The sequence below is a fragment of the Mustela nigripes genome, chromosome 2, assembly GCF_022355385.1.
Source record: "Mustela nigripes isolate SB6536 chromosome 2, MUSNIG.SB6536, whole genome shotgun sequence".
In the NCBI taxonomy this organism is placed as follows: Eukaryota; Metazoa; Chordata; class Mammalia; order Carnivora; family Mustelidae; genus Mustela; species Mustela nigripes.
In genome coordinates, this window is record NC_081558.1 from 59,391,626 (window position 1) to 59,416,490 (window position 24,865).

A 24,865-nucleotide genomic window follows, 5' to 3' on the forward strand; every position below is an offset into this window, starting at 1 on the left:
GAGCAGAGATGCATGCCGCTGCCTCGTGTCTGCTTACATGCATGTGAACATGGATCAAGGTGATGCTGGGTGGGGACTGCTTTATACAGACTGGTCAGAAAGGTGTCTCTGAGTATGGAGTACACAATAATTATGGAGAATATACTAAGTATGGAGCTGAGTTGTGAGTTTGGGTCTGAAGGCTGGGAGTTTGGGGGATGGAGGAGCTGCCCTGTGACAGTCAGGGAGGTACAGGACCAACGGAAGCACAGGCCCTGAGGCAGCAGCAGGCCTAGTGTACTGGGGACAAATGAAACACGAGCATCTGGCTCACACGCCTTTGGCCACAGACCTCGATGAACAGACTGCCTGCTGGACACACATCCAGACTAGTGTGTTCCTGGCCTAGAGGTCCTAAGGCCAGAGAGGGACTCCCCTGAGCACTGTCCCTGCTCCTGGGCTCCTGGGGCCCAACACTACCTACCCAGACTCCTCCTTGGCCAGTGATTGGCATACGTGTTTCAACCACAACCCCCATGTCAACAGTGGTCTCTGTGTCTGCTCAGAATCTGAGACGACCACCCCACTGTTGGACTTGAGAATCTGGTCTGTGGGGAGGTTGGAGCAGGAGCAGAAATGTGTAGGGCCAGTCTGGAGGTGGCCTGGAGAAGACAAGGACCTGGCCTTGAGGGAAGGGCTCCCACAGAGCAGGAAGGGGCTAAGGGGAGTTTGGGAGGTCAGGGTCATGGAGAATGGCCCTCTGGATGCCGCTACAAGGGTGATAGAGAAGCAAAACTGTCTCTTCTGTGTTTGAGTTGAAGTTTTCTGGAGGTTGTGTTCTCCATACTTACTTCACATTGCTCTTTGCCTTAGGGAAAGATGGTGATCACAGAAGGCCATCCTTTTTTTTTTTTTTTTTTTTTCACATTTTAATTGAGTTTCTTTTAAGGTTCACTCTTGATGGAGCTGGCAATCCTATGCCCATTCCTCCTCGATTTTCTTTTTCTGGATCCAAGACATCTGAAAATCTCTGCAGTGCTGATTTCTAGTATAGTCCTTCCCACATGACTCTGAGGCAGCTGGCGGGAGTCTAGTAAGGCTGTTAGCAAGCCACATGCAAGAGAAAAGTGGTTCAGCTCACTGTGCTGGCCGGCACCTCGGCCCAGACAGAGCTGTTTTCCAGCTCAGGGTCAGGGCTGCGGCTCCCTCCGGCACCCACTACTGAACCTTCCACCTCATTCCAGGACGAGTGGCCAGGCAGTGGAGAGAAACACCTACGTCCCCTTTGGAGAATCCAGGGTTTTTCAGTCTCAGCACAATTGATGTTTGGACCAAATCATTTTTTTTTTTCAGTTGTGGCAATATATACATTACCATAAAGTTTTCCATTTTAACCATTTTTAAAGTGCAATTCAGTTGCTTTGTGTACCCTTACATTGCGTACAACTATCACCACCATCTGTTTCCAGACTTCTTCATCTTCCCAAGCTGAAACCCCACCCCCATTCAGTATGAACCCCCGTTCCCCTCCCCTAGCCCCTGGCGGCCACCACCGTACTTTCAGTCTCTCTGTATTTGACTGCTCTAGGGACTTCATGTGAGTGGGATCGTGTAGGACTGGTCCTTGTGGGACTGGCTTTTTCACTCAACATGATGTGCTCAAGGTTCATCCACACTGCAGTGTGTGTTAGAATTCCCTTCCTTTTCAAGGCTGAGTAATGTTCCATTGTCTGCACAGAGTGTATCTATTTTTCTTGTGCATTCATCCATCAATGGACACCTGGTGTGCTTCCACATTTTAGCTGTTGTGAATAATGCTGCTGTGAACAAGAACAACCGCCAGCTGCCTCAAATATCAGTGCGAGTGCCTGGGGGCTGGATAAGTCTCCGTTGGGGCAGGGGGTCATGTTGTAGGATGGTTAGCAGCACCCCTCCCATGCCCACGCCAGCAGCACCCAAATGTGTATCCAGGCTTTGCCCCTGCTTGAGAACCACTGTTCGTTTTCACTTGCTGCCGCTTCCATTTCGTGGGAGCGACCTGTCTCACCCTCCAGAAGGGCTGCTCTTGGTGTTTTGTCCACAGGCGCCTGGCCATGCCACCTAGGACTCAGGTGCTTGTGGGCAGGTGGCTCAGCCTCTTGCCCCAGTATTTTCGTCTATAAAGTGGAGCTGAGGATGAGGATCCCAGCACCTTCCTCACAAACGCAGCAGTGAGCGATGGTGTGCAGAGAAATTGCGGCTGTGCTGGGCGCAATCTGAAATTGCCTTAGGTGATGTTCATATTCTTTTTATTGAGAGGACTCAAGCCGGAGTATACTCCTAATAGGTAACACCGCGAGAGATGGGCAGGTCAGGGTTTCAGAGACCCCTCATGGGGTTAAGCCTTGAGGTGCTGGATCACAGAGGGGCATCTGGGGGGCCCGACTGTGTGTGGACATGCAGAGGGTCAGCGTGGTGGCATGGGGTGGGGGCTGGACGTGAGGGCCCGCCTCAGGCCCACAGACTGAAGAGCTATCACACACCTCGGGGTGCTCCACAACCTGCCTTGAGGGGACTATCTGGCTGCTGGTGGACCTGTCACCCAAGTTGCTGCCTGCACATCACTAAGTCACCGAAGTGCCTCTTCTCTACCTTTTCCCCGCAGGTAGTGGGGTCCCAGGCAAGGATCCTGTACTCAGACCAGAAAGGCCGTGTGGCCATCGCTGTGGCCTTCAACCAAGCCATCGCCCGTGGGGAGATCAAGGTAACACATTCTGGGCTGCAGGATGGAGGCCTCCCCTTGTCTCCTTGCCATCAGCGCCGGCATGGCCCGGAGGCCCCGTGGTCTGTGTTTGTGTCAGGTTGCAGGGCAGATAACTGGGAAGCAGGAGTGAGGAGACTTGTCCTCAAAGCGAGCCTCTGATATGGTTCCTGCTGTGTGACCTTGGGCAAGTCAGGTGCTGTCTCTGAGACTCAGGTGCCATTTTCTGTTAACCCCAAAGCCTAGGTGTGAGGATTGAGTGACTCCTCTTTCTTGAATTACCTTTTTTAAAAAATTATCTTTTTATAAACTATGACAAACTTTCCTAGCTTTCCCCCATTTTATTCCCAGTCAGCAGCCCACCATGGAGGACCTGGAGCTCTGGGGACACCCATTTGGAAGGCTGTTCCGCAAAGCTCTTTCTAGTGTCCCTGGGTTTGAGAGTGCCAGTGATCAGCTGTGAAAGGGAAATCAGACTGATGAACATGATGCCTGTCCTGGTGGGTGGTTGTGGTGGTGGCAGGGACAACAACCCTAGTCCATCTCAGGGAGCACTGCCAGAGCTCAGCATGCCTAGGAGGAGGGCTGGGGCCGCTCCACCAGGACTCTCTCTAGGCACACTCTTGTCCAGGCTGTAGTTGGCCGGTTAGCACGGAGAGCAGGGAGTCTTTGTCATTCATTCCACACGCTTGATTGGGCACCTCTTCCATGCCAGACTTGTTTTGAAGGACTGGGGACTCCGTGGCAGAGAACAAAATAGGCAGGGTCCCATCCTCATCCACGCAGTAGGGAAGAGAAACTGATGTTGCGGGATAAAGGTATAAGTCTAGAGGGAACATCAGATGGTGATGGACATGAGAAGAAAGTGAATGGCGGTGAGGGGGTGTGGGTAATGGGGTAGAAGTGGCAGGGAGGGCGTGATGAGTTGGGAATGAGCGGTGGCTTTCGACGGGGTGGGGATGATGGGGTGCAGGTGAGGGGTAGGAATGAGTGTTGACTTTAGACGGGGTGGTCAGAACAGGTCTTCTGAGTTAATGGCTGTAGAACTGAAAGCTGAATATCTGGAAGGTGCTAGAATCTCTGGGGGATGGCAGTTCAGAGCAAACGTGAAGAGCAAGCTTGGCCTGTTTAAGAAAAGGAGAAGAAGGCCTCTTAATTCAGAAACATGGGGAGTTCCCCTTTCAGCAAGATACCTCCTCTTATGCTGGGAGCCTATGCAATTCTATGACAACTGGGAAGGGCTGGCCATAGGGCTAACCATAGGCCATAGCCCTAACCATAGGGCTAGCCATGGTTCCTTTGTGAGACACTCAAGAAAGATTCCAGTTTGGTGCTGGAAAGAGCTTGCTTGTTGCAGCTGTGGGCTCCGCTGCCTTCCTCCTCCTGAGGACAGCCAAGTGAAAGGTGTATCTGGGCCAGACTAGCACTCACCTCATGCTTGTGGGCACGGAATGTGCCCCTTTGCCCCAGCACCTTTACCTCTACCACTTAATTATTCCAGTTAGAACTTTTTTTGTAATGGAACCACCCTGTGCCTGGCACAAGGGAGCCTGGTTGGCCTGTCCTTAGCCATGACCCCACTCAACCATCAGGGCTACACTGTATTCTGTCATTGGGGTGCAGAGCTGCCGACCTCCTGGCACCACGTCACAGACTTCCAAGCAGCCTGAGATCTTTTGGGAACAGGAAGAATTGCCAACACATGCATTTGAAATATTAAACCCCCTGTGCTTTCACCATTTGAAAAGTCTGTGTCCTCACAGAGAACGGCAGCACAGGAAGGATCTTGGTGATTTCCTTATCCAGAAAACCAAGGCCCAGAAAGGAAGCATCCACTCGGCACCCCTGCCCCTTTCCTTAGCATGCAGACTCAGGGGAAAGCCCAGATTCTAGTATACTGTGTATGGATTTAAATCCCAACCTGTCCACTCACCAGCTCTATGTCATTGGCAAGTTTCTTCTCCTCACTGGACCTCAGTTTTCCTGTCTATAAAACAGGCATGGTAACAGGCATAGCTATCTGGTTAGAGTGGTTGAGACTACCCAATGAGCCAATACGGCCATAACACGTGGTTGGCCTGCACGTATAGAAAGCACCCAATCTGTGGAATGAACCTGTTGGTAGCTACAGGAAGCCATCAGAAACATCTATGCTTTCTCTTGTTGAGGAAGGTATATTTCCTGGGGGAGCAATCTAGAGGGTTTCTGGTGTGTGCCAGGCAGCTATGGTAGACACTGCCGACATCTCATTTCCTTCTCTGCTACAGGCGCCGGTGGTCCTGAGCCGAGACCACCATGATGTGAGTGGCACGGACAGCCCCTTTAGGGAGACCTCCAACATTTACGATGGCTCTGCCTTCTGCGCAGGTGAGAAAGACAAAAAAATTTTTTTAATTGTTTTTATGTTGGATTTGATTTTGTTTAAAAATCAGTTGATTCATTTCAGTCAGTCATAATGATGCAAAAAAGGTTCATCTGAGAGACTTGGCATAGGGTGACCAGCCCAGCACACAGGGGTTTTTGGGATCTGGGATATCTGGTTTTAAACTGGGATAGTGTTACACAAAATGGGACAGCTGGATGCTGTAGACTCAGGTGTGTTCCTGACCCTGTCACTTGCTAGGTGGTCCTCAGCAAGACACTTCTAGTCTCTGAATCTCAATTTCCTTATGTGTGAGATGGAAATAACCACAGTACCTACTTCGGAGGTTTGTTGTGAAGAATGAGGTGAATTAATACGTGTGGAGCTTTAGGTCATTGCCCTGCAGCTGGCATTCAATAAGGTTATCTGCTGCACCTGATGTTACTCTTCTGCTTCTAAACCTACTACAATCATAATCACCACAGAGGCTGGTGGGTTCTAGTCCTGGCATAGCTCATTCATTCCCAGTACTTGGGGGTTCCTTCCATTATGGATGGGATCTCAAGGAAAGGAGATAGACACTCAGGAACCCCATCTGTATCACTTTTTTCAAGGAGTTGATATATTTCATGTAAGTTATCAAATTTATAGGTATAGAGTTGTATTCCTATATTTATCTGTCTAATGTCTGTGGGGTCAGTTGTCATGTCTCCTTTGTCAGTCTTGATATTGGTCATTTGTGTATTTTTTCTTTGTTCTTGATCAGTCTGGTTGGGAATTTATCAAATTTGTTGATCTTCCCCACAAAAAGAAGCTTCTAGTTTCATTCATTTTTTTCTATTGCTTTTTTGCTTCCAAATTAATTGATTTCTGCTCTAATCTTTAGTATGTCCTTCCTTCTACTGGCTCTGGGTTCGACTTGCTCTTCTTTCTCTGGCTTCATAAGGCAGAAGCTGAGGTTACTGAATTGAAACTTTTTTTTTCCCTAATAGAGGTATTTAATGCTCTGATTTCCTTTTAAACACTGCCTTAGCTGCATCCTGACAATTTTTAAATGTTTTTATTTTCATTCAGTTCAAGATATTTGTTAATTTCCCATAAGACTTTCTCTTGGATCCATTGTTACTTGAAATATCTTCTTTAATTAATTAAATTTTTTTTTAAGAGAGAGAGTGTGTGAGTTCAGGGGGAAAAGGGCACAGGGAGAGAAAGAGAGAGAGAGAGAGAGAGAGAGAGAATCTTTAGCAGGCTCCATGTTCAGTGTGGAGCTCAAAACAGGGCTCAATCTCATGATCCTGAGATCATGACCTGAGCTGAAATCAAGAATAGGAAGCTTCACTGACTGAACCACCCTGGCACCACTAGAAGTACCTTTTAAAATTTCCAAGTTTTAGGAGATTTTTCAGATACCTTTGTTACCGACTTCAGGTTTAATTCCATTATGGTCTGAGAACTTACTTTATATTTGTTCTGTTCTTTTAAAATTGTTAAGAGTTGTTTGGTGGCCAGAAGATGGTCTATCCTGGTGCACTTGAGAAGAATATATATTCTGTGTTATTTGGTGGATCCTGCAGATGTCAGTTAGGTCAGGTTGGTTGATAATGCTGTTCTGGTCATCTGTATCCTTATTGATTTTCTGCCCAATTATTCTGTAAATTAAATATAGAGAAAGTGGTGAAGTCTCCACTGGTGTTTGCGGATTTGTCTGTTTCTCCTTTAGGGTCTTCAGCATCTTTGCTCTGAGTATTTTAAACCTATGCTGTTAGGTGCACACTCGTTTCAGTATCTGATGTCTTCTTGGAGAGCTGACATCTTTATCATTGTGTCATGTTTCTCTTTGTCCCAAATAATATTCCTTGCTCTGAAATTCTCTGTTATTCATATAGTTTATATTCATACCTGTGGCCACTGTAACAAGGTACCACAAACTTAATGGCTTAAAACCACACAGATGTGTTCTCTCACAGTTCTGAAGGCTGGAAGTCTGGAATCAGATCTGGTGAGCTAAAGCCAAGATATGGCTGGGCCGGGACATCTAAAGAGGTCCTAGAGGACGTTTCCCGGCCTTTATTAGGTTTTAGGGCTGCGCTTCTTGCATTTCACAACCCAGTATAAGGAGGAGAGTGTTCCTAGGATTCTCCCTGTCTTCTCTGGGAACACCCAGCTGGGTTTTGGGAAGAAGAGCCTGCTAGGAAACCCACACATTCTTATACCTGTGTCCCAGAGGTCTCAAGGTTTCAGGCAAGCTCATGCTTGTCCTTTAGCAATTTGTTAGACACACGTGTAAGGTGACCAGATTCTCTGTGTAAGGGCCTCTCTCTCCCCAGATTGTAATGAGTTGGTTGACCTGGGACCTCAGTTCTCTGATGGGGACAAGGACATTCACTAATTTGTAGTTACTTATTTTTTGTTGTTGTTTTGTTTCATTTTAAGGGTGGGAGTGACTCTCTTGGCTCTCTGCATATATGGGCTAAAATCAGTACCACCATCCCTTTAATTCTTTTGTTCTTTCTGCTTCTGGAGCACTTTATCTGGCCTTCAGAGCTGGAGGACATAACTGTACAGGTTAACAGTGGGTACTTGGGCACTTGTCAGTACTCCAGCTTTGCGTGGCTCTGCAAACATACATTGTGGCTGTTTCTAGAGTCTGTCCTTCAGGCCCCACTCAGCCCATTGTCTCCCGGGTCAGAGCCTGGCCTGGCCCCTAGCCCGCGGCATTCAGGGAATAATGGGGCCGTGGCCTCTGTTTCCGCAGACATGGCTGTGCAGAACTTCGCAGGAGATGCCTTTCGCGGTGCCACCTGGGTCGCTCTTCACAATGGCGGGGGTGTCGGCTGGTAAGGTTTTTGGAGAACTGGGTGCTGTGGGTGTGGGCTGGTGTCAAGGTCTCAGGAGTTCCCTCGAGGGTCCTGGGCCCTGCCTCCCCTTAGCTCCCTCTGTTAAGGGCTTTGCTGTGATGTGTTCCTCATGTGAGCTGGAAATAACAGGACATGGCCGAGCCACTCTACCTTTCAGGGTCTTACTTGTCACACTGGACACGAAGGCTGTAAGAACCGTCCCTACCCTTATCCTGTCCATTTTCCCTTTGCTTTCCCAGATGTTTTCTCAGGAATTCTCAGTGCTGTCCTAACCCAAGCCTTCTTCACTGATGTTGTCCTGGGCAGCTGGGCTGGGAGGCGGGAGACCTGGATTCTGGGGTCCTGGGTCCCTGGCTCACAGCTCTGCCCTGCCAGGCCTGTTTCCAGTCTGTGTCATGAGGAAATTGGGGTTTGCAGGTGGGTCTTATTCCAGCTGACAGTGACAATTCCATCATGAAGAGGTCTGCTATTATTCTGCACTCCTAGTTCTAACATGTGGGGTTTTCCCACACCACCAGGCAATTCTTTGACGCCCAAATGGGTGTCCACAATTCAACTCAATTCTGACACTGCTCAGAGACAGTACCAGATCCACAGGATAAGGGCTCAGTCCCACAAGGATGCCACCACCCCTGATGCTGATCACAAGTCTGGGTTGTCACCTGTGCATCTGACCAGTGTGCTACAAATCAGAGGTTCCCACAGTAGCCTCCCTGGGTTCTATTAATATGCTTGAGCAGCTCATAAAACTCAGGAAACCGGTATATTCACTAGATTACCAGTTTATTACAGAGGATATCAACGGGTGCAAGTGAATAGCCAGCTGAAGAGATACAGAGGGAGAGTTCCCAGAACAAAGGAACTTTTGTCCTTGCAGAGTTTGGGGCCTAGCACTGTGGCACGTGGGAGCGCTCTGGTTCCCCAATCTAGGACCTCTCCAAACTTGTCCTTTTAGGTATTAATGGAGGCTTCATTATTTAGGCATGATTGACTAAATCATTGATCCCAGATTCAACCTCCAGCCCCTCTCCTTTCACTGGAAGTCTGGGGCATGGGACTTAAAGTTCCAATCCTGTAATGATATGGTTGGTTCTGCTGGAAACTAGCAACCCCCCTCATTCTTTAAATGCAATCCAAAAGTCACCTCATTCACATAACAAAAGAGACTTTAACCACTCTTAAAGCTTACAAAATTCCAATTTTTAGGAGCTCTGTGCTAGAAATGGGATGAAGACCAAATATATAACTCATTATAAGGCACAACATCACATCCACAAAGAATAATGATTAACTAATATTTATTATACAAAGATGGTGTGGCAAGCATTTGCTAAACTCTTTGAATCTACTCTCTCACCTAATCGTAGAAGAAAATGCATTTTACAGATGAGGAAACTTAGTGACCTCCAGCTGTCCCAGCTGTCCCCTCTTCCCAGCCTGGGTAGCCGGCAAGTCTGGGCCCTGGCGCCAAGCTGGACTCCAGGCTCTCTGGGACAGCAGGGGGCACTGCGGCTTCAGAGAGGAAGGCAGCTCCCTCGCTGGCCAGCTCTGAGCAGACCTCTGAGCCCATTCTGGCCAGAGGGAGCTTGGCCTTGCCCTCCGCAGCCAAGTCCCTCGGCACTGAGCTTCCCAGAGCATTCCGCTGCGCTGGCTTCAAGGCCAGAATTCTGAGCCGTTGCCCAGTCAGGCGGTCTAATTAATGGAAAATGTGACGGGCGCGTGTGTTCTTTCCAATACACAAGGCTGTTGAAAACCAGGACAGAGAGTGCCTGGTGGAGGGGTACCTGGTGTTTTGTCACTAGATGCTGAATTGGTGCTGGAGGTGACGAGAATAAGGTTGAGTAACATGCCCAAGGCCACAGAGCTGGCGGTGGAACCAGGATTCGAATCTAGATCAGTCATCTCCCAGGATCCACCTGTCGTTGCCAACTGAGCCACAGGGGCAAGAGGGATCAGAGCAGAGCTGGCCCAAGAAAGCATCCTGACATGAGGGCTTTGGGGCAGGAGCCCCTGCATGGGGAGTTCCCAAGAGAGGGAATGCTCCCTGCTGATTCCCAGGTTGCTCCCACCCTCTGGCTGCCCCTAGGCTCTGTAGACAGGACTGCACACACCCGCATAACCTAATGCGTCAGATGCCCCTGCAAGGCTTACTGTAAAATCAGCAGGAGGAAAAATCTGCACCTCAACCATTCCTGTTCTGGGAGGAAATCACTTTTCACTTGTCAGCTAATTTTTTGTTGTTGTTCTACACAAATCCATTTCTGAGTTATAAGTTTTCTCTGCTATTTCTTAATATGCTTTCGATATTTATTTATTTGGCAGAGAGAGAGCGAGAGCAAGCAAGGAACAGGGGGGAGGGGCAGCGGGAGAGGGAGAGGCAGGCTCCCTGCTGAGCAGGGAACCCAACTTGGGGTTGGATCCCAGGACCTTGAGATCATGGCCTGAGCTGAAGGCAGCCGCTCCACCATCAGAGCCACCCAGTTGCCCCTGCTTTCAGTTTTTATATCATCTGCTGTCTCCCTGTTTTGGGGCACTTCTGTTTCCAGGACAGGCCGCCTTAGCTCTGTGTCATCTTCTCTTTCTCTGCCTCCGTGGAGCCCCTCTTTCTGGTTGCTTGCTTGAAGTCTGTGCTCATGCTGTCTGTCCAGTGGTCCTTGCTGTCTGCTGGTGTTTCGAGAGGGTGTGCACAGCCCAGTGTGTGAACAGGGACTTTTGGACCAGAGCAGAGCAGGAGGGGTCAGCAGTCAGTCTCTGGTTTTAGGCTGGTTGGTCTGCTGGGTTAACACAGGTCTAGTCTCCTATCCTTATAGAGAGGGTGTAGCCACCAGCCAGTCACTAATCGTCACTGCCAGCCTATAAAGCAGTTGTGCATCTGGATCCCAGGTGATGTGGCTTCTGCTAGCCCGAGGATCGGTCTGAGGACTTGCAATGTTCTCGACCTCCATGTACATAAATCTCCTCGGCCTGCACCTCCAGGGCAGCAGGGTATCTTCGATGTAGAGTTTTGTGGCACAATTGACAGCATGGATTCTGAAGTTGACGTTTCTGCACGAGTTAAGCTTGTTGAACTTCATTTCTCATTGACAAAATGCTCCTTGTAATAGCAATAATGGCTTTATAAGCTGGTGGTGAAGATTAAATAGTGAATGGCTAACGCTCACAGTATCGTGTGCAACAGGTACAAGGCCTTCTAGACTGACATGCTAGCTCGCCTGATCACCACAACAGTCCCCTGTAAGAAATAGCTGCTACCTAGGTGGAGAAATAACTTTGCCCAGGTTTCAAAATGAGCTCCATTTGCAGGAGGCCTGGCCCGAATGCATGTGCTAACCTTACCCTGTGAGCTACCTGTAAGGGGACCATAGCAGGGTTGGGGAGTGGCATGCCTCCCATAAACCTTAACCTTACCAGGTGTGTACTGTTTGGGATTGGAGGTGAAAACTGTGGGTGTTTTGAACTTTAGTAGCTGCGGTCACATTTCCTTGTATAAAAGTTCCAGTTTGCGTAACCTCAGCACCCTGGGTGTTACCGCGTGGGATTTGCCAGACTGGTGGGCAAGGGGTGACAAATCCTTGTTTTGATTTGACTTGCTTGCTTCCTATTTTTGTTTTGGGTTGTGAGATTTTTCTTATGGACTGGTTGTTCTTGTTCTATTTTAGACATAGGATGCTGGTCTTGGGTGCACGTCCTTTGTGTTTAAACATCATCTATAGTGTCTGTGCTGGTTTGGTTTTCCAGGAGGCAGAAGCTGAGGTGGAGGTAGCGTGTGTAAAAGGCTTACTGGGAAGATCACCTGAGAAAGGAAGTGCGGAGCAGGAGCGAGGGCGCCCTCAGTCTCCACACACACCCGCCAGCCTTGCCACCTAGCGGTGGTGGGCGGCAGATTCTGGGTGCAAGAAGGCCATCAAAGGACCCACTTAGGGTAGAAATGGGCAGGCCCTCGCCATGTTAGTGCTCTATCTCTGCCCTGAGAAGGACCCTAAGGAGTTATTGCTGTAGACTGTGAGCTAACCATGTTCCCCACAGCCAGGCTTTCCAGAAGGGTCACCCATGCAGGCCTCTCTTCAAAGATTAAACTTCAAAGTTTAATCTTTATCCAGTGACTTCTTATTCTGGCTCTTCATTTTTTTTTTTTTAAAGATTTTGTTTATTTTATAAAGAGAGAGAAAGAGAAAGCATGCGTGTTAGCGGGGAGAGGGGAAAGGGACAGAGTGGATGGGAGACAGAAAAGGAAAGGAGAGAATTCCAGAATCCCAAGCAGACTCCCCGATCAGCGTGGATCATACAGTCTCACAACCCCAAGACCATGACCTGAGCCGGTACTAAGAGTCTGATGCTTAACTGACAAGCCACCCAGGCACACCAAGGGCCCTTCATTTTTTAAACATTGCTTTAAAAGACATTCCTCCTCCTTCCCAAGTTAAGAAAATGCATGCTCCTAAACTTTCTTTACTTACTATCTATTTTTGAATTTTTTTTTCTTTAGTACACCTGGCACCAGTTTTTATTTGTGTGACATAAGGCTCTACTTTTTTTTTTCTCAATGGGACAGTTAGTTGTCCCAACTCCATCTATAAGCAGCCCCCCATGCTCTGCGATGGTGGTGCTGCCTTTATGGTCTCATCTTCTGGGGCTCAGTGTGTGTGATGTGTGGGCAAGGTTTGCTGAGGTTTGCTGGGCCGCTTTGCTCTCTAGCAGTCTGGCCTACAGGCTCCCAAAACAGAAATGAAGTTCTCATCTCCAAAAATTCCTCTCTAGTTGAAGGATACACTGAAGTCCTTGCTCGGCAGCACTGGCTCACATCTGCTTTCCCTTCTGTCACCCAACATCAGTCCCTGATAGGTGATGACTGATGGTGACCTTTATCCACCTGGAGGCTGGTGGGAGATGTGATGGGACCCCGGGGGCCGGCACAGGGCCACCCAACTCTGGGACATGGGCTGAGGGCAGAGCAGGGGCCGCTGCCCATTCACAGAGGTACTCGATTCTCATGTCGGGAGTGGGGAGCGCAGCTGGCTCCTGTGGCAGAGGGCTCCTCACCTTCTTGGTGGGAACTGGCTGAAATTGTCAGTAGAGCCCAAATGGGGCAGAGAAGCAGGTAGGGCCTGAAGGATCTGAGACTAGAGAAGGTAGGTGCCTCTTTTGGGTACAGGAAGGAGGAAGAGCAAATTCTCTGGGAGCAGGGACTGAAAGGCCAGATGCTGTGTTCCCAGGGGTTTGTGTTGGGCAGTAAGGCCTTGGCAGGTGCCGACAAGAGGTGGGGCATTTCCTATGTTCGTAATGGAAGGGGGTGGGAGGGGTATAGTGATGCTATCAGCAGGAAGGGCAGCCGGGCCTTGTTCATGATGCTAAGGGTGAGAATAGAGATCCAGGGGTGCCAGGAAGGAGAGGATGCCCATAGTCGATGGCACACATGAGGAAAGTCAGACTGCACTGACATGCTTCATTAAGATCCCCCGACACCTACTGCAGAGATGAATGAACACGTGACCGTATCACGTCCGCGAGGGGAGGGAGTACAAACAGAGCCCAGAGAAATCTTGTTGTTAGAAAATAAGAGATATGGAAAATAAAGGAACTTGGTCTTCAGATCAAGTTATCAGGACCCCAAAATGCGCCTAAAGCAAGCTGAAAGAGGAGGCAAAGGAAAGGAAGAGCATAAGGAGAAATCAGGTAGAATGACCGTTGAATTGAGCAGCCCAAGAGCCCCCAGGGAAGCATGGGATATGGAATGCTCTCAGAACCTCAGAGAAGGAGGTCACGTGGGGAGGTGACATGGTCGAGGGTCCTGAGGGTGGGTGTGGGGTGCACGGAGTAAAGCATGGAGGTGCAGGTGGGGAATGTGCAGCCCAGTGATTCCTGCTTCCCTGAGGTCGGGGAGAGGACACAGGTTCTACCAGCTGCAGCTGCAGCAGCCACCCAAATGTGCGTGCACTTCCGTCCACTCCAGGCAGGGGCAGGCCTGGAGAGTGGCCTGGGAACCTCTTTGCCTCTTACAGGGGTGAGGTGATCAATGGAGGGTTTGGCCTCGTGCTGGACGGGACCCAGGAGGCCGAGCAGAAGGCCAGGATGATGCTCAGCTGGGATGTCTCCAACGGAGTAAGTAACATCCAGTCCTTTCCCGGGCCTTCTCTGGGGACAGTTCTGTCAGGCCGAGCCTCTCTCACTGCTCTGCTCACTCTCTGACCTCTCTGGCTGTGCACGTGCCCGTGTGGCCCTGCTGGGGCTGGGGGGGCGTCCTCCCTCCCCATGACCACATCACAGGCCAAGAGAAGAGGTGGTGAGCACAAGTGACCAGGTGGTCATGGGGAGGGTGTGTGCAGGCAGGTTATGAGGGGGATGGGGAGGGGCTCAGCGTGCAGGGACCCAGGCAGCTGGAGTCAGGTGAGGGGGTAGCATCAGAGTGGGGATGGAAGGGCCTCTGGAGGGGCGCTAACCAGTAGAGGGGGTGGTGAGGGCCACGAAGCTGTGAGGGGAAGGATGAGGGGTGGCAAGCATGGCAGCAAAAAAGGCAGGGAAGCCCTAAGGCCTGAGGTGGAGAGAAGGAAAAAGCCTTAGGGAGGATGGTTCCTGGATACTTGGACGTGGGTTAGGCTGGGTAGAAGGTTGGCAGTTTCAGATCAGGGAGGGGGCTAAATACATAGTCCAGCCAAGAGAGAGGGGGTCCTGAGCTAGAGGTGGGAATGGGGTAGACGTCCAAGATTGCTGGCCCCATGCACAGCACAGAGGGACCCCGAAGGGGATAAGGGTGGGGATTTGCAGCCCGGCTGCAGTGTGTCCAGAAGACCCTGTTGGGAAGCTGGTGTTGGCAACAATGGATGCCCTCTCCCCTCCCTCCCCCACCACAGGTGGCTCGGCGCTGTTGGTCCGGGAACCAGAAGGCCTACGAGATCATCTGCCAGACGATGCAGGACAACAAGGGCTTAGTGGTGACGCTCCCCCATGAGGTGGCAGACGAGTGCATGCTGCAGCAGGCCCTGCGGCCATGAGGGGAGCCCTAGAGTCAGCCTTGCTTCCCTCACCCCCTTGATTCCTGTCCCCACCCCCAGAGCCACAGCACACCTGTCACTGCACACCTTTGTCTCCCAGGTTAGCAGTTTCCCACACAAACCCTCATGTGGCCTCACGACTCCCTGGAGGGCGTGGTATGGGACCATCCACCATTTACAAACGAGCCAGCTCAGGCCAGAAGAGATGGGAGTGTTTGCCGCTGACCTCTGGGAACCCTGGGAGGGCATGAAAGTCTGGTCCAGAGCCCAATCCTCTAGCTCGCCATAGAGTAGACTCCAGGAACTTTTGGGGGCTGTGCATGCCACAAATACTGGGTATCAACCAAGTCCCTTCAAAACCCCTGCCTCTCCTCCTACCAAGGGACCAGGGTTTCCTTTGGCCAGGTTTGTATCAGTCATTCTGCCTCCTGTCCACCTTCCATCCACGCATCCAGATATCCTTCCATCTGCTGGCCTGTCTTGCTGTCTGCGATGTACTTTTTGCTCCTCAGTGCCTCCAGCCATGGGCCCAAAGGAACATGGTCAGGCGCTGGGTTCGAGGGTCCATGGAGGAAGACAGGGCAATAAAGGATTAGGAAAGAAAGAAGCCATGTAAGGTGTCACGAGCAGGATGGCCATGGGCTGGTGGGATGGGGACAGACAGGGTCCCTAAAGGGACAGTGGTATTTTGTGAGAAAAAGGAGAGAGGAGGGGAGCCCCCGACTGCTGCCACAGCATGGAGTGCAAGAAAACGCAGTCCAGGGACACCTGGGTGGCTCAGTGTGTTAAGCCTCTGCCTTCAGCTCAGGTCATGATCCCAGGGTCCTGGGATCAAGCTCCCCCCACCCCAACGTTGGGCTCTCAGCAGGGAACCTGCTTCCCACTCTCTTTCTGCCTGCCTCTCTGCCTACTTGTGTTCTCTCTCCCTCTCTCTGTGAAATAAATGAATAAAATCTTTAGAAAAAGAAAATGCAGCCCAGTCCCTTTAGAGGGAGTTCCACTCCGGAACCCTGTTTGCAACCAGGTGTCCTGTAGGAGCCCTGCTGGGCCTGAGGCTGTATTCCTACACGCTGCCCCCTCCAGATCTCTGATCCCTACAGCTGCTGCACCCATACATAGCCCAGGTTCAGATTTAAAGCGTCCAGACAAAGGGAGTTATGTGGCCATGCTTTTCCAGGCCTTCCTTTTGAAGAAGGCATCCCCCTTTTTAAAAAAAGATTCCCCTACTTTTAGGGCTCCCTTCTGCCTATTGCCTCAACTCCTGGTTGCCTGCTGCCCCGTCCTCTGGGGTGCTGCAGGATTTGGGTGTGAGTGGCTTTCCCCATGTGACCACCTAGCTCCTTGAGCTGAGACCAAGGTAGTAGGAGGAAACAAAGTAGCAGTGGGATGGGGGGTTGGGAGAGAGTGGGGAGAAAAACCCCCAAAGACAGCACTACCCTCTGATGGCAGTGAGGACATTTGTCTTATTTGGGTCACACTGGGGGACCCAAACCAAACCCTTTGCCTTCTTCAGAACAAGCCCCTTTGGGGAGGGGACTTCTAGCTTCTCCCTCTAATCCAGGGCAGACCATGGCTTCACCCTCCCAGGAGATAGGGTTGAGGGGTCAGGGAAACTGGGAGACTGCTTCCCTGTCCTTAGCAACCAATGAGACATCCCCTTGATGTACCATGTTTCAGTAGTAGTTGTAGGTGTACAACATAGTGATGGGACAACACTTCCCCTTTCCTTTGTAATTAATCAGGATTTAGAAATGAAATGCCAAGACTCTGATAAAACTTTGATCTGTTTAATTTTGTTTATTTACTGGAGAAGGATTATAGAGGCCAAAACTTGCCTTCCGGAATCCCAACGTATGGGTGTGTTTCTTTTATAAAATAAAAAATTATCCTAAATTAATAGGTAGATGTGGGGGCCTGGCAGTACTTAGCTTTCCCCTAACCCTGCCTACCTGCTAGGACCTTGGGGACCTTGGCCTCTCTGAACCTCAGTTTTCTAAACTGTATAACAGAGTATAACACCTGCATCTCAGTCAAGGGTGACCGTGGTTCTGCTTTATTCTCACCCAGGTTCTGCTTTATTCTCACCTAAGCTGTATAACAGAGTGTAACACCTGCATCTCAGTCAAGGGGTGACCGTGGTTCTGCTTTATTCTCACCCAGGTTAAAAAAAGGAGCCAAGTGAAGGGATGAATTTCCTGCCCCTCTTCTTCCATCCTTCTCACCCCACCTACTGATGTTGGGCCCTGCTCCCTTCCCTATAGACATGGAGGGCCATGCAGGGAGTCAGGCTGAGGTGGTCCCACCACACTTGCTGGCTGTCCAGGCCAGGAGAAGCCCTCATGACCTCACTGTGCAAAGCAGGGCACCTTTGACTGTGCACCTCCTTCTCATTATTGCCTAACCTTAGATCAGCCAGCCGCTGGAGCTCATTGACAAATGACCCACCCTACACAGAGAATTTAGAAAGCCACTGGGGGATGCGTGTCTAAGGAACACAGAGAACCTGACACCCCTCCCCCTCTACACCTGCAAAGAGGAGGCCAGTCTAGCTGGGCTCTGTGTCTTTAAACACTAGCTATTTGTTTCCTCCCTAGTGGCCATTTCCTCCTTTTCCCTTACTCATGAAGCCCCAGTTTTGTCTGGGCTATAGTATATACATCACCCCATAGTTGATTTCAGGACTGCTTTGTTCTTAGGAGTGAACATTGGCCGAGTTCTGGCCATGAGACGAGGTAGAAGTAGGACTTCTGGGAAAGCTGTTGCTTCTTTAATAAAAGTGGATAGATGAGGCTGAATTGCTTTTGGCCCTCGCCCCCTCCCCCTGCCAGAACCTCAGGTGTGGTGCCCAGAAGCATAGCAACACTGCTGTGAGCACAATGACTGCAGAAGCACATGGAGGATGCTCATGGAAAGACAGTGGTCCCCGGGCTCCTGGCAGTGTGTGAAGCTGCTGTGCCAGCTCTGCTGGTCCCACTCCAGCCTCGGCCATCCTCACCTGTTAAAGCCGTCCCAGTCGGGCTTCTGCTGTGTGCCACAAGCTCAGTTCTAAAACCTCCCATGGTCTGTCCACAAGTCTCCATGGAAAGCACCCTGGTGCCTGTTATCTGTGTAAATATTCCCTCTTCCTTCAGAGAAACAAAGAGGGCATGTCCAATGTTAAGACCAGGACAGTTCTTTTCCCATTCATCACCTTCCTTTAAGAGCAGGGAGGCAGGGCTCAATGGCCAGCCTCAGGCCATGGCTCAGGGGGCAGCTAACCATGTGCAAGGGCCTTGGACCCTCTCTTGGCTCCACTCCGCCGTGTCAGTAAGCAGGCTACTTCCCTGGGCCATAGTGTGTCAGCCTATGTCTGCTGCCACCAGGGAGAAGGGACACCAAACATCCAGAGTGGGGCCCCCATGGGGCTCATTTGGGGAGCTCAGCCTCCGTGGAGTGGATGGAGCAGAATGACTTGTTTGCTAGTATCTCAGGCAGACAAGGAATTGGATATTTTTCAAAGGGATTTGGTGTCCAGTTTAATCTTACTTTTAAGAAAAAGGAGATGTGTGGTCTACTGAGAAGTGTTTTTATCAAAATGATTGAAATAGAAACCAGTTGACCATGATCAGCATAGGCTTCAGTTGCCTTGAAAATTCAAGGTTGTGACTGTGTTAGGGCCTCTCCCTGAGTAGCCTCTGCCCTCCATGAACCTGGAACTCCCTGGGAATCAGATGCATCCCTTCTGGCCAACCCAGGTCAGTTCAGGAGGGCTCAGCTGCATGATGAGCTCTATTGCCCTGGGCCTTCAACTAGGTCCCTACAAGGAGGGCAGGGGGCCAGACTTGACCTCCTGATGCATTATTTTTGCCCTCTTTAAAAATGTTTGACTTTAGAGGAAGAAGCAAGATGGCAGAGGAGTGGGAGACTGAAATATCTTCCGGTCCCAGGAGTGCAGCTAGATAGTTATCAAACCATTCCGAACACTTACAAACTCAACAGGAGATAGAAGAGAAGAAGAGCAGCAATTCTAGGAACAGAAAATTGACCACTTTCTGGAAGGAAGGACGTGTGGAGAAGTGAATCTGAGGAGATATATGGGAAGATAGACCGTGGGGGGAGGGGCCAGATCCCAGCAAGTGAAGCACAAAATTAGAACTTTTAGAAGTTGGCTCCACTGAGGGACGTTGCTCCAGAGTCTAAGGAGGGGGTGGAGCCTTCACTGAGACATTGTGGTCTCAGGACCCATGGGGTCACAGAAAGACTGAGGGTGTTTGAGAGTGGCAGAGCCCCCAGGTATCATAGCGGGGAAGCCAACTACAGAGACAGAGCCAAAGAGTGAGCTCTCAGCTCGGGGTTACCTTAAACTGTGATCCAAGGCACAGTCAGGCCACTGCTCTTTGAGTAGGGATCCCACAAGTGGCAGAGTAGTGCGGGAGCACATTGCAGGAATCTGCTGAGTTTTGAGACTCCAAACAGGGCTATGCACCAGAGATAGAAACGCTCGGTCAAAAAGGCAGGCTGATCATGGAGCATGGCCTGAGACCAGGGAGACAGGAGGGATTGACTGCTTTTCTATAAGGGCACATTGAGAAGTGGGAACCCAAGCTCTCAGCTCCTCCAGGCCAGAGATTGGAGACTGGAAGAGATTGGAAGGCTGCCATCCTCATTCCTATCCTCCAAAACTGTATGGAAAGCATTCAGGGAGCAAAAGCTACAAGAGAGAAACCCAAGCAGATGACTTAGCCTGCACCCTGGCAAGGGAGGTACAATTCTGCCCTGGGCAAAGACATTTGAGAATCACTGCAAGAGGCCCTCCCCCAGAAGATCAGCAAGAACATCCAGCCAAGACCAAGCTCACTGATCAATAAAAACTGTGGAACTCCAGAACTAGGGGAATGCAACACAGACTTCATGGCTCTTTCCCCATGATCCTTTAGTCTTTCAAAGTTAAAATTTTTCTTTTTTTATTTATAATTTTTATTATTTATTAACATATAATGTATTATTAGCCCTAGGGGTACAGGTCCAAAGTTAAATTAAAAAAAAATTTTCTTATTCTATTTTTTTTAACTTTTCCTCTTTCATATTTTGAAATTTTTAAACTATTTTATCTTATCAATACATTTCTTAAAAAAATTTTAAAAATATTTTATTTATTTATTTGACAGAGATCACAAGCAGGCAGAGAGGCAGGCAGAGAGAGAGGAGGAAGCAGGCTCCCCACAGAGCAGACAGCCTGATGTGGGGCTCGATCCCAGGACCCTGGGATCATGACCTGAGCCAAAGGCAGAAGCTTTAAACCACTGAGCCACCCAGGCGCCCCTAAAAAATCTTTTAAATTTTTCATTGTTATAGTCATATTTTATCCTTTCATTGTATTTAACCTTATTTTTTGTATACACATAGGGGTTTTTTTTCTCTTTAAAATTTTGGGATATAATTTCTTTTAATAGATCAAAATATACCCTAAATTTAGCACAAGGCTATGTTATAGTCTCACATTCTCTCCTCTTTTTTTTTCTTTTTTTAACCAATTTACTCTTACCAATTCCTTTTTTAGAATTGTTTTTAATTTTCATCTTTGTAGTCATATTCCCTCCCTTCATCATGTTTACCTTTATTTTTGTATATATATAAGTTTTTCTTTCTTTAAAATTTTGGGAGGTAGTTTCTTCTAAGAGACCAGAATACACCCAAAATCAAGTGAGTGGCTCTGTTCTATTCACCAGTCTATCATACACACACATACACATACACACACACACACACAAACATATATATATTTCCTTTTTTCCTCCCTTTCTTGCCCCCCCCCCCCAATTTTGGGTCTCTTCTGATTGGTCAGCATGTATTTTGCTGGGGTCATTGCCACCCTTTTATAATTTTGTTCTCTCATTCATCTATTCTTATCTGGATAAAATGACAAGGTGGAAAAACTCACCACAAAAAAAGAACAAGAGACAGTACCAATGCCTGGGGACCTAATCAATACAGACATGAGTAATATGTCAGAACTAGAATTCAGAATGATGATTATCAAGGTGTTAGCTGGGCTTAAAAAAAAGCATGGAAGATATTAGAGAATCCCTTTCTGGAGAAATAAACTAAAATCTAACAAAGTTGAAATTTAAAAAGCTATTAATGAGATGCAATAAAAAATGGAGGCTCTTACTGCTAGGATAAATGAGGCAGAAGAGAGAATTAGTGATACAGAAGACCAAATGACAGAAAATAAAAAAGCTGAGCAAAAATCAGACAAACAACTCCTGGACCATAAGGGGAGAATTCAAGAGATAAGTGATACCATAAGATGAAACAATATTAGAATAATTGGGATCGCAGAAGAAGAAAAAGGAGAGGGGCATAAGGTATATTGGAGCAAATTATAGTAGGGAATTTCCCTAATGTGGCAAAGGGAACAAGCATCAAAATCCAGGAGGCACAGAGAACCCTTAAAATCAATAAAAATAGGCCCACACCCCGTCACCTAGTACTAAAACTTACAAGTCTTAGTGACAAAAAGAAAATCCTGAAAGCAGCTCAGGACAAGTGGTCTACAACATACAATGGTAGTCAGATTCGGCAGCAGACCTATCCAAAGAGACCTGGCAGGCCAGAAAGGACTGATATGATACATTCAGAGCACTAAATGAGAAAAATATGCAGCCAACAATACTATATCCAGCTAGATAATCATTGAAAATAGAAGCTGAGATAAAAAGCTTCCATGACATAAAAAAACTGAAAGAATTTGCAAACACCAAACCAGCCCTACAGGAAATATTGAAAGGGGTCCTCTAAGCAAAGAGGGAGCCTAAAAGTAGTAGACCAGAAAGGAACAGAGACAATATATAGTAACAGTTACCTTACAGGCAATACAATGGCACTAAATTCATATCTTTCAATAGTTACCCTGAATTTAGTAAATGGGCTAAATGCTCCAATCAAAAGATATAGGTTATCAGAATGGATTAAAAAAAAAAAAGCTGTCTGTCTACAGGGAACTCATTTTAGACACAAAGACATTCCCTGATTTAAGGTGAGGGGCTCTAAAACAATTTTCCATGCTAATGGACATCAAAAGAAAGCTGGGGTGGCAATCCTTGTATCAGATCAATTAGATTTTAAGCCAAAGACTATTATAAAAGATGAGTAAAGACACTATATCATACTCAAAGCGTCTGTCCAACAAGATCTAACAGTTTTAAATACCTATGTCCCTAACATAGGAGTGACCAACTATATAAACCAATTAATAACAAAATCAAAGAAACACATCGACAATAATACAATAATAGTAGGGCACTTTAACACCCCCCTCACTGAAATGGACAGATCATCCAAGCAAAAGACCAATAAGGAAATAAAGGCCTTAAATGACACACTGGGCCAGATGGACATCACAGATATATTCAGAACATTCCAACCCAAAGCAACAGAATACACATTCTTCTCTAGTGCACATGGAACATTCTCCAGAATAGATCCCATCCTGGGTCACAAATCAGGTCTCAACTGGTACCAAAAGTTTGGGGCCATTAATGCTCTGAAGCTAGAACTCAAATACATGGAGGTTAAAGAGTATCCTACTAAAGAATGAATAGGTCAACCAGGAAATTAAAGAAGAATTGAAAAAAATTCATGGAAACAAATGAAAATGAAAACACATCAAAATCTTTGGGACACGGCAAAGGCAGTCCTTGAGAGGAAAATATATAGCCATACAAGCCTTTGATAAGGAACAAGAAAGGTCTCAAGTACACAACCTAACCCTACACCTAAAGGAGCTGAAGAAAGAACATCAAAGAAAGCCTAAACCCAGCAGAAGAGATATCATAAAGATCAGAGCAGAAATCAATGAAATAGAAACCAAAAGAATGGTAGGACAAATCAATGAAACTAGGAGCTGGTTCCTTGAAAGAATTAATAAGATTGATAAACCCCTGGCCAGACTTATCAAAAAGAAAAGAGAAAGGACCCAAATAAATAAAATCATTAACAAAAGAGGAGAGATCATAACCAACACCAACGAAATGCAAACAATTATAAGACCATATTATGGGAAACTATACGCCAGCAAATTTGACAATCTGGAAGAAATGGATGCATTCCTAGAGACATATAAACAAACAAAACTGAACCAGGAAGAAATAGAAAACCTGAAAAGACCCATGACCAGTAAGAAGATTGAAGCAGTCATCATATATCTTCCAACAGACAAAAGCCCAGGGCCAGACGTCTTCCCAGGGGAATACTACTAAACATCTAAAGAAGAATTCATACCTACTCTCCTGAAACTGTTCCAAAAAATTGAAATAGAAGGAAAACGTCGAAATTCATTTTATGAATCCAGCATTACCTCGATCCCAAATCAAAGACCCCATCAAAAAGGAGGATTACAGACCAATATCCTCAATGCACACAGATGCAAAAATTCTCACTAAAATACTAGCAATAGGATCCAACAGTACATTAAAAGGATTATTCATCACAACCAAGTGGTATTTATTCCTGGGCTACAAGGTTGGTTTAACATCTGCAAATCAATGTGATAGAAAAAATTAATAAAAGAAAGGAAAAGAACCATATGATACTCTCAATAGATTCTGAAAAAGCATTTGACAAAGTACAGCATCCTTTCTTGATCAAAACTCTTCCAAGTGTAGGGATAGTGGGTACATTCCTCAATATCATCAAAGCCAGCTATGAAAACCCCACCGCAAATATCATTCTCTATGGGGAAAAACTGAGTGCTTTTCCCCTAAGTTCAGGGACATGGCAGGGATGTCCACTATCACCACTGCTTTTCGACATAATACTAGAAGTCCTAGCCTCAGCAATCAGACAACAAAAAGAAATTAAAGGCATCCAAATCAGCAAAGAAGTCAAACTCTCACTGTTTACAGATGATAGGATACTTTATGTGGAAAACCCAAAAGTCGCACTCTAAAACTGCTAGAACTCATACAGGAATTCAATAAAGTGTCAGGATATAAAATCAATGCACAGAAATCAGTTGCATTTCTATACACCAACGGCAAGACAGAAAAAGAGAAATTAAGGAGTCAATCCCATTTACAAGTGCACCCCAAAATCATAAGATACCTAGGAATAACCAAATAACCCTAACCAAAGAGGCAAAGAGTCTGTATTCAGAAAACTATAAAGTACTCTTAAAAGAAATTAAGGAAGACACAAAGAAATGGGAAAGTGTTCCATGCTCATGGAATGGAAGAACAAATATTGTGAAAATGTCTATGCTACCTAAAGGAATCTACACATTTAACCCAATCCCTATCAAAATACCATCAACTTTTTTTCAAAGAAATAGAACAAATAATCCTAAAATTTATATGGAACCAGAGAAGATCCTGAATAGCCAGAGGAATGTTGAAAAAGTTAACCAAAGTTGGTGGCATCACATTCTGGACTTCAAGCTCTATTACAAAGCTGTAATTATCAAGACAGTATGGTACTGACACAAAAACAGACACATAGATCCCAGATATAGACCCTCAACTCTATGGTCAACTAATCTTCGATGAAGCCAGAAAGAATTCCAATGGAAAACAGACAGTCTCTTCAACAAATGATGTTGAAAAAAATTGGACAGCCACATGCAGAAGAATGACACTGGACCATTTACTCATACCACACACAGAAATAGACTCAAAATGGATGAATAACCTCAATATGAGATGGGAATCCATCAAAATCCTTGAGGAGAACATAGGCAGCAACCTCTTTGACCTCAACCGTGGCAACTTCTTCCTAGAAACATCACCAAAGGCAAGGGAAGCAAGGACAAAAATGAACTATTGGGACTTCATCAATATCAAAATTTTTTGCACAACAAAGGAAACAGTCAACAAAACCAAAAGACAACTGACAGAAAGGGAGAAGATATTCACAAATGACATATCAGATAAAGGACTAGTATCCAAAATCTATAAAGAAC

General features: G+C 47.4%; 1 protein-coding gene across 1 annotated transcript in view; it reads left to right on the forward strand.

The window, feature by feature from the left end:
• The window catches only part of UROC1 (urocanate hydratase 1), a 41,584-nt gene extending 24,759 nt beyond the window's left edge, over positions 1–16,825 (forward strand). Inside the window, exons 16-20 of the mRNA XM_059390462.1 lie at positions 2,624–2,722; positions 4,987–5,086; positions 7,837–7,918; positions 13,939–14,038; positions 14,788–16,825. Coding sequence (XP_059246445.1) covers positions 2,624–2,722; positions 4,987–5,086; positions 7,837–7,918; positions 13,939–14,038; positions 14,788–14,928 — 522 coding nt within the window. The 3' untranslated portion in view covers positions 14,929–16,825. The remainder of the gene's footprint in view (positions 1–2,623; positions 2,723–4,986; positions 5,087–7,836; positions 7,919–13,938; positions 14,039–14,787) is intronic.
• Positions 16,826–24,865: the final 8,040 nt, after the last annotated feature.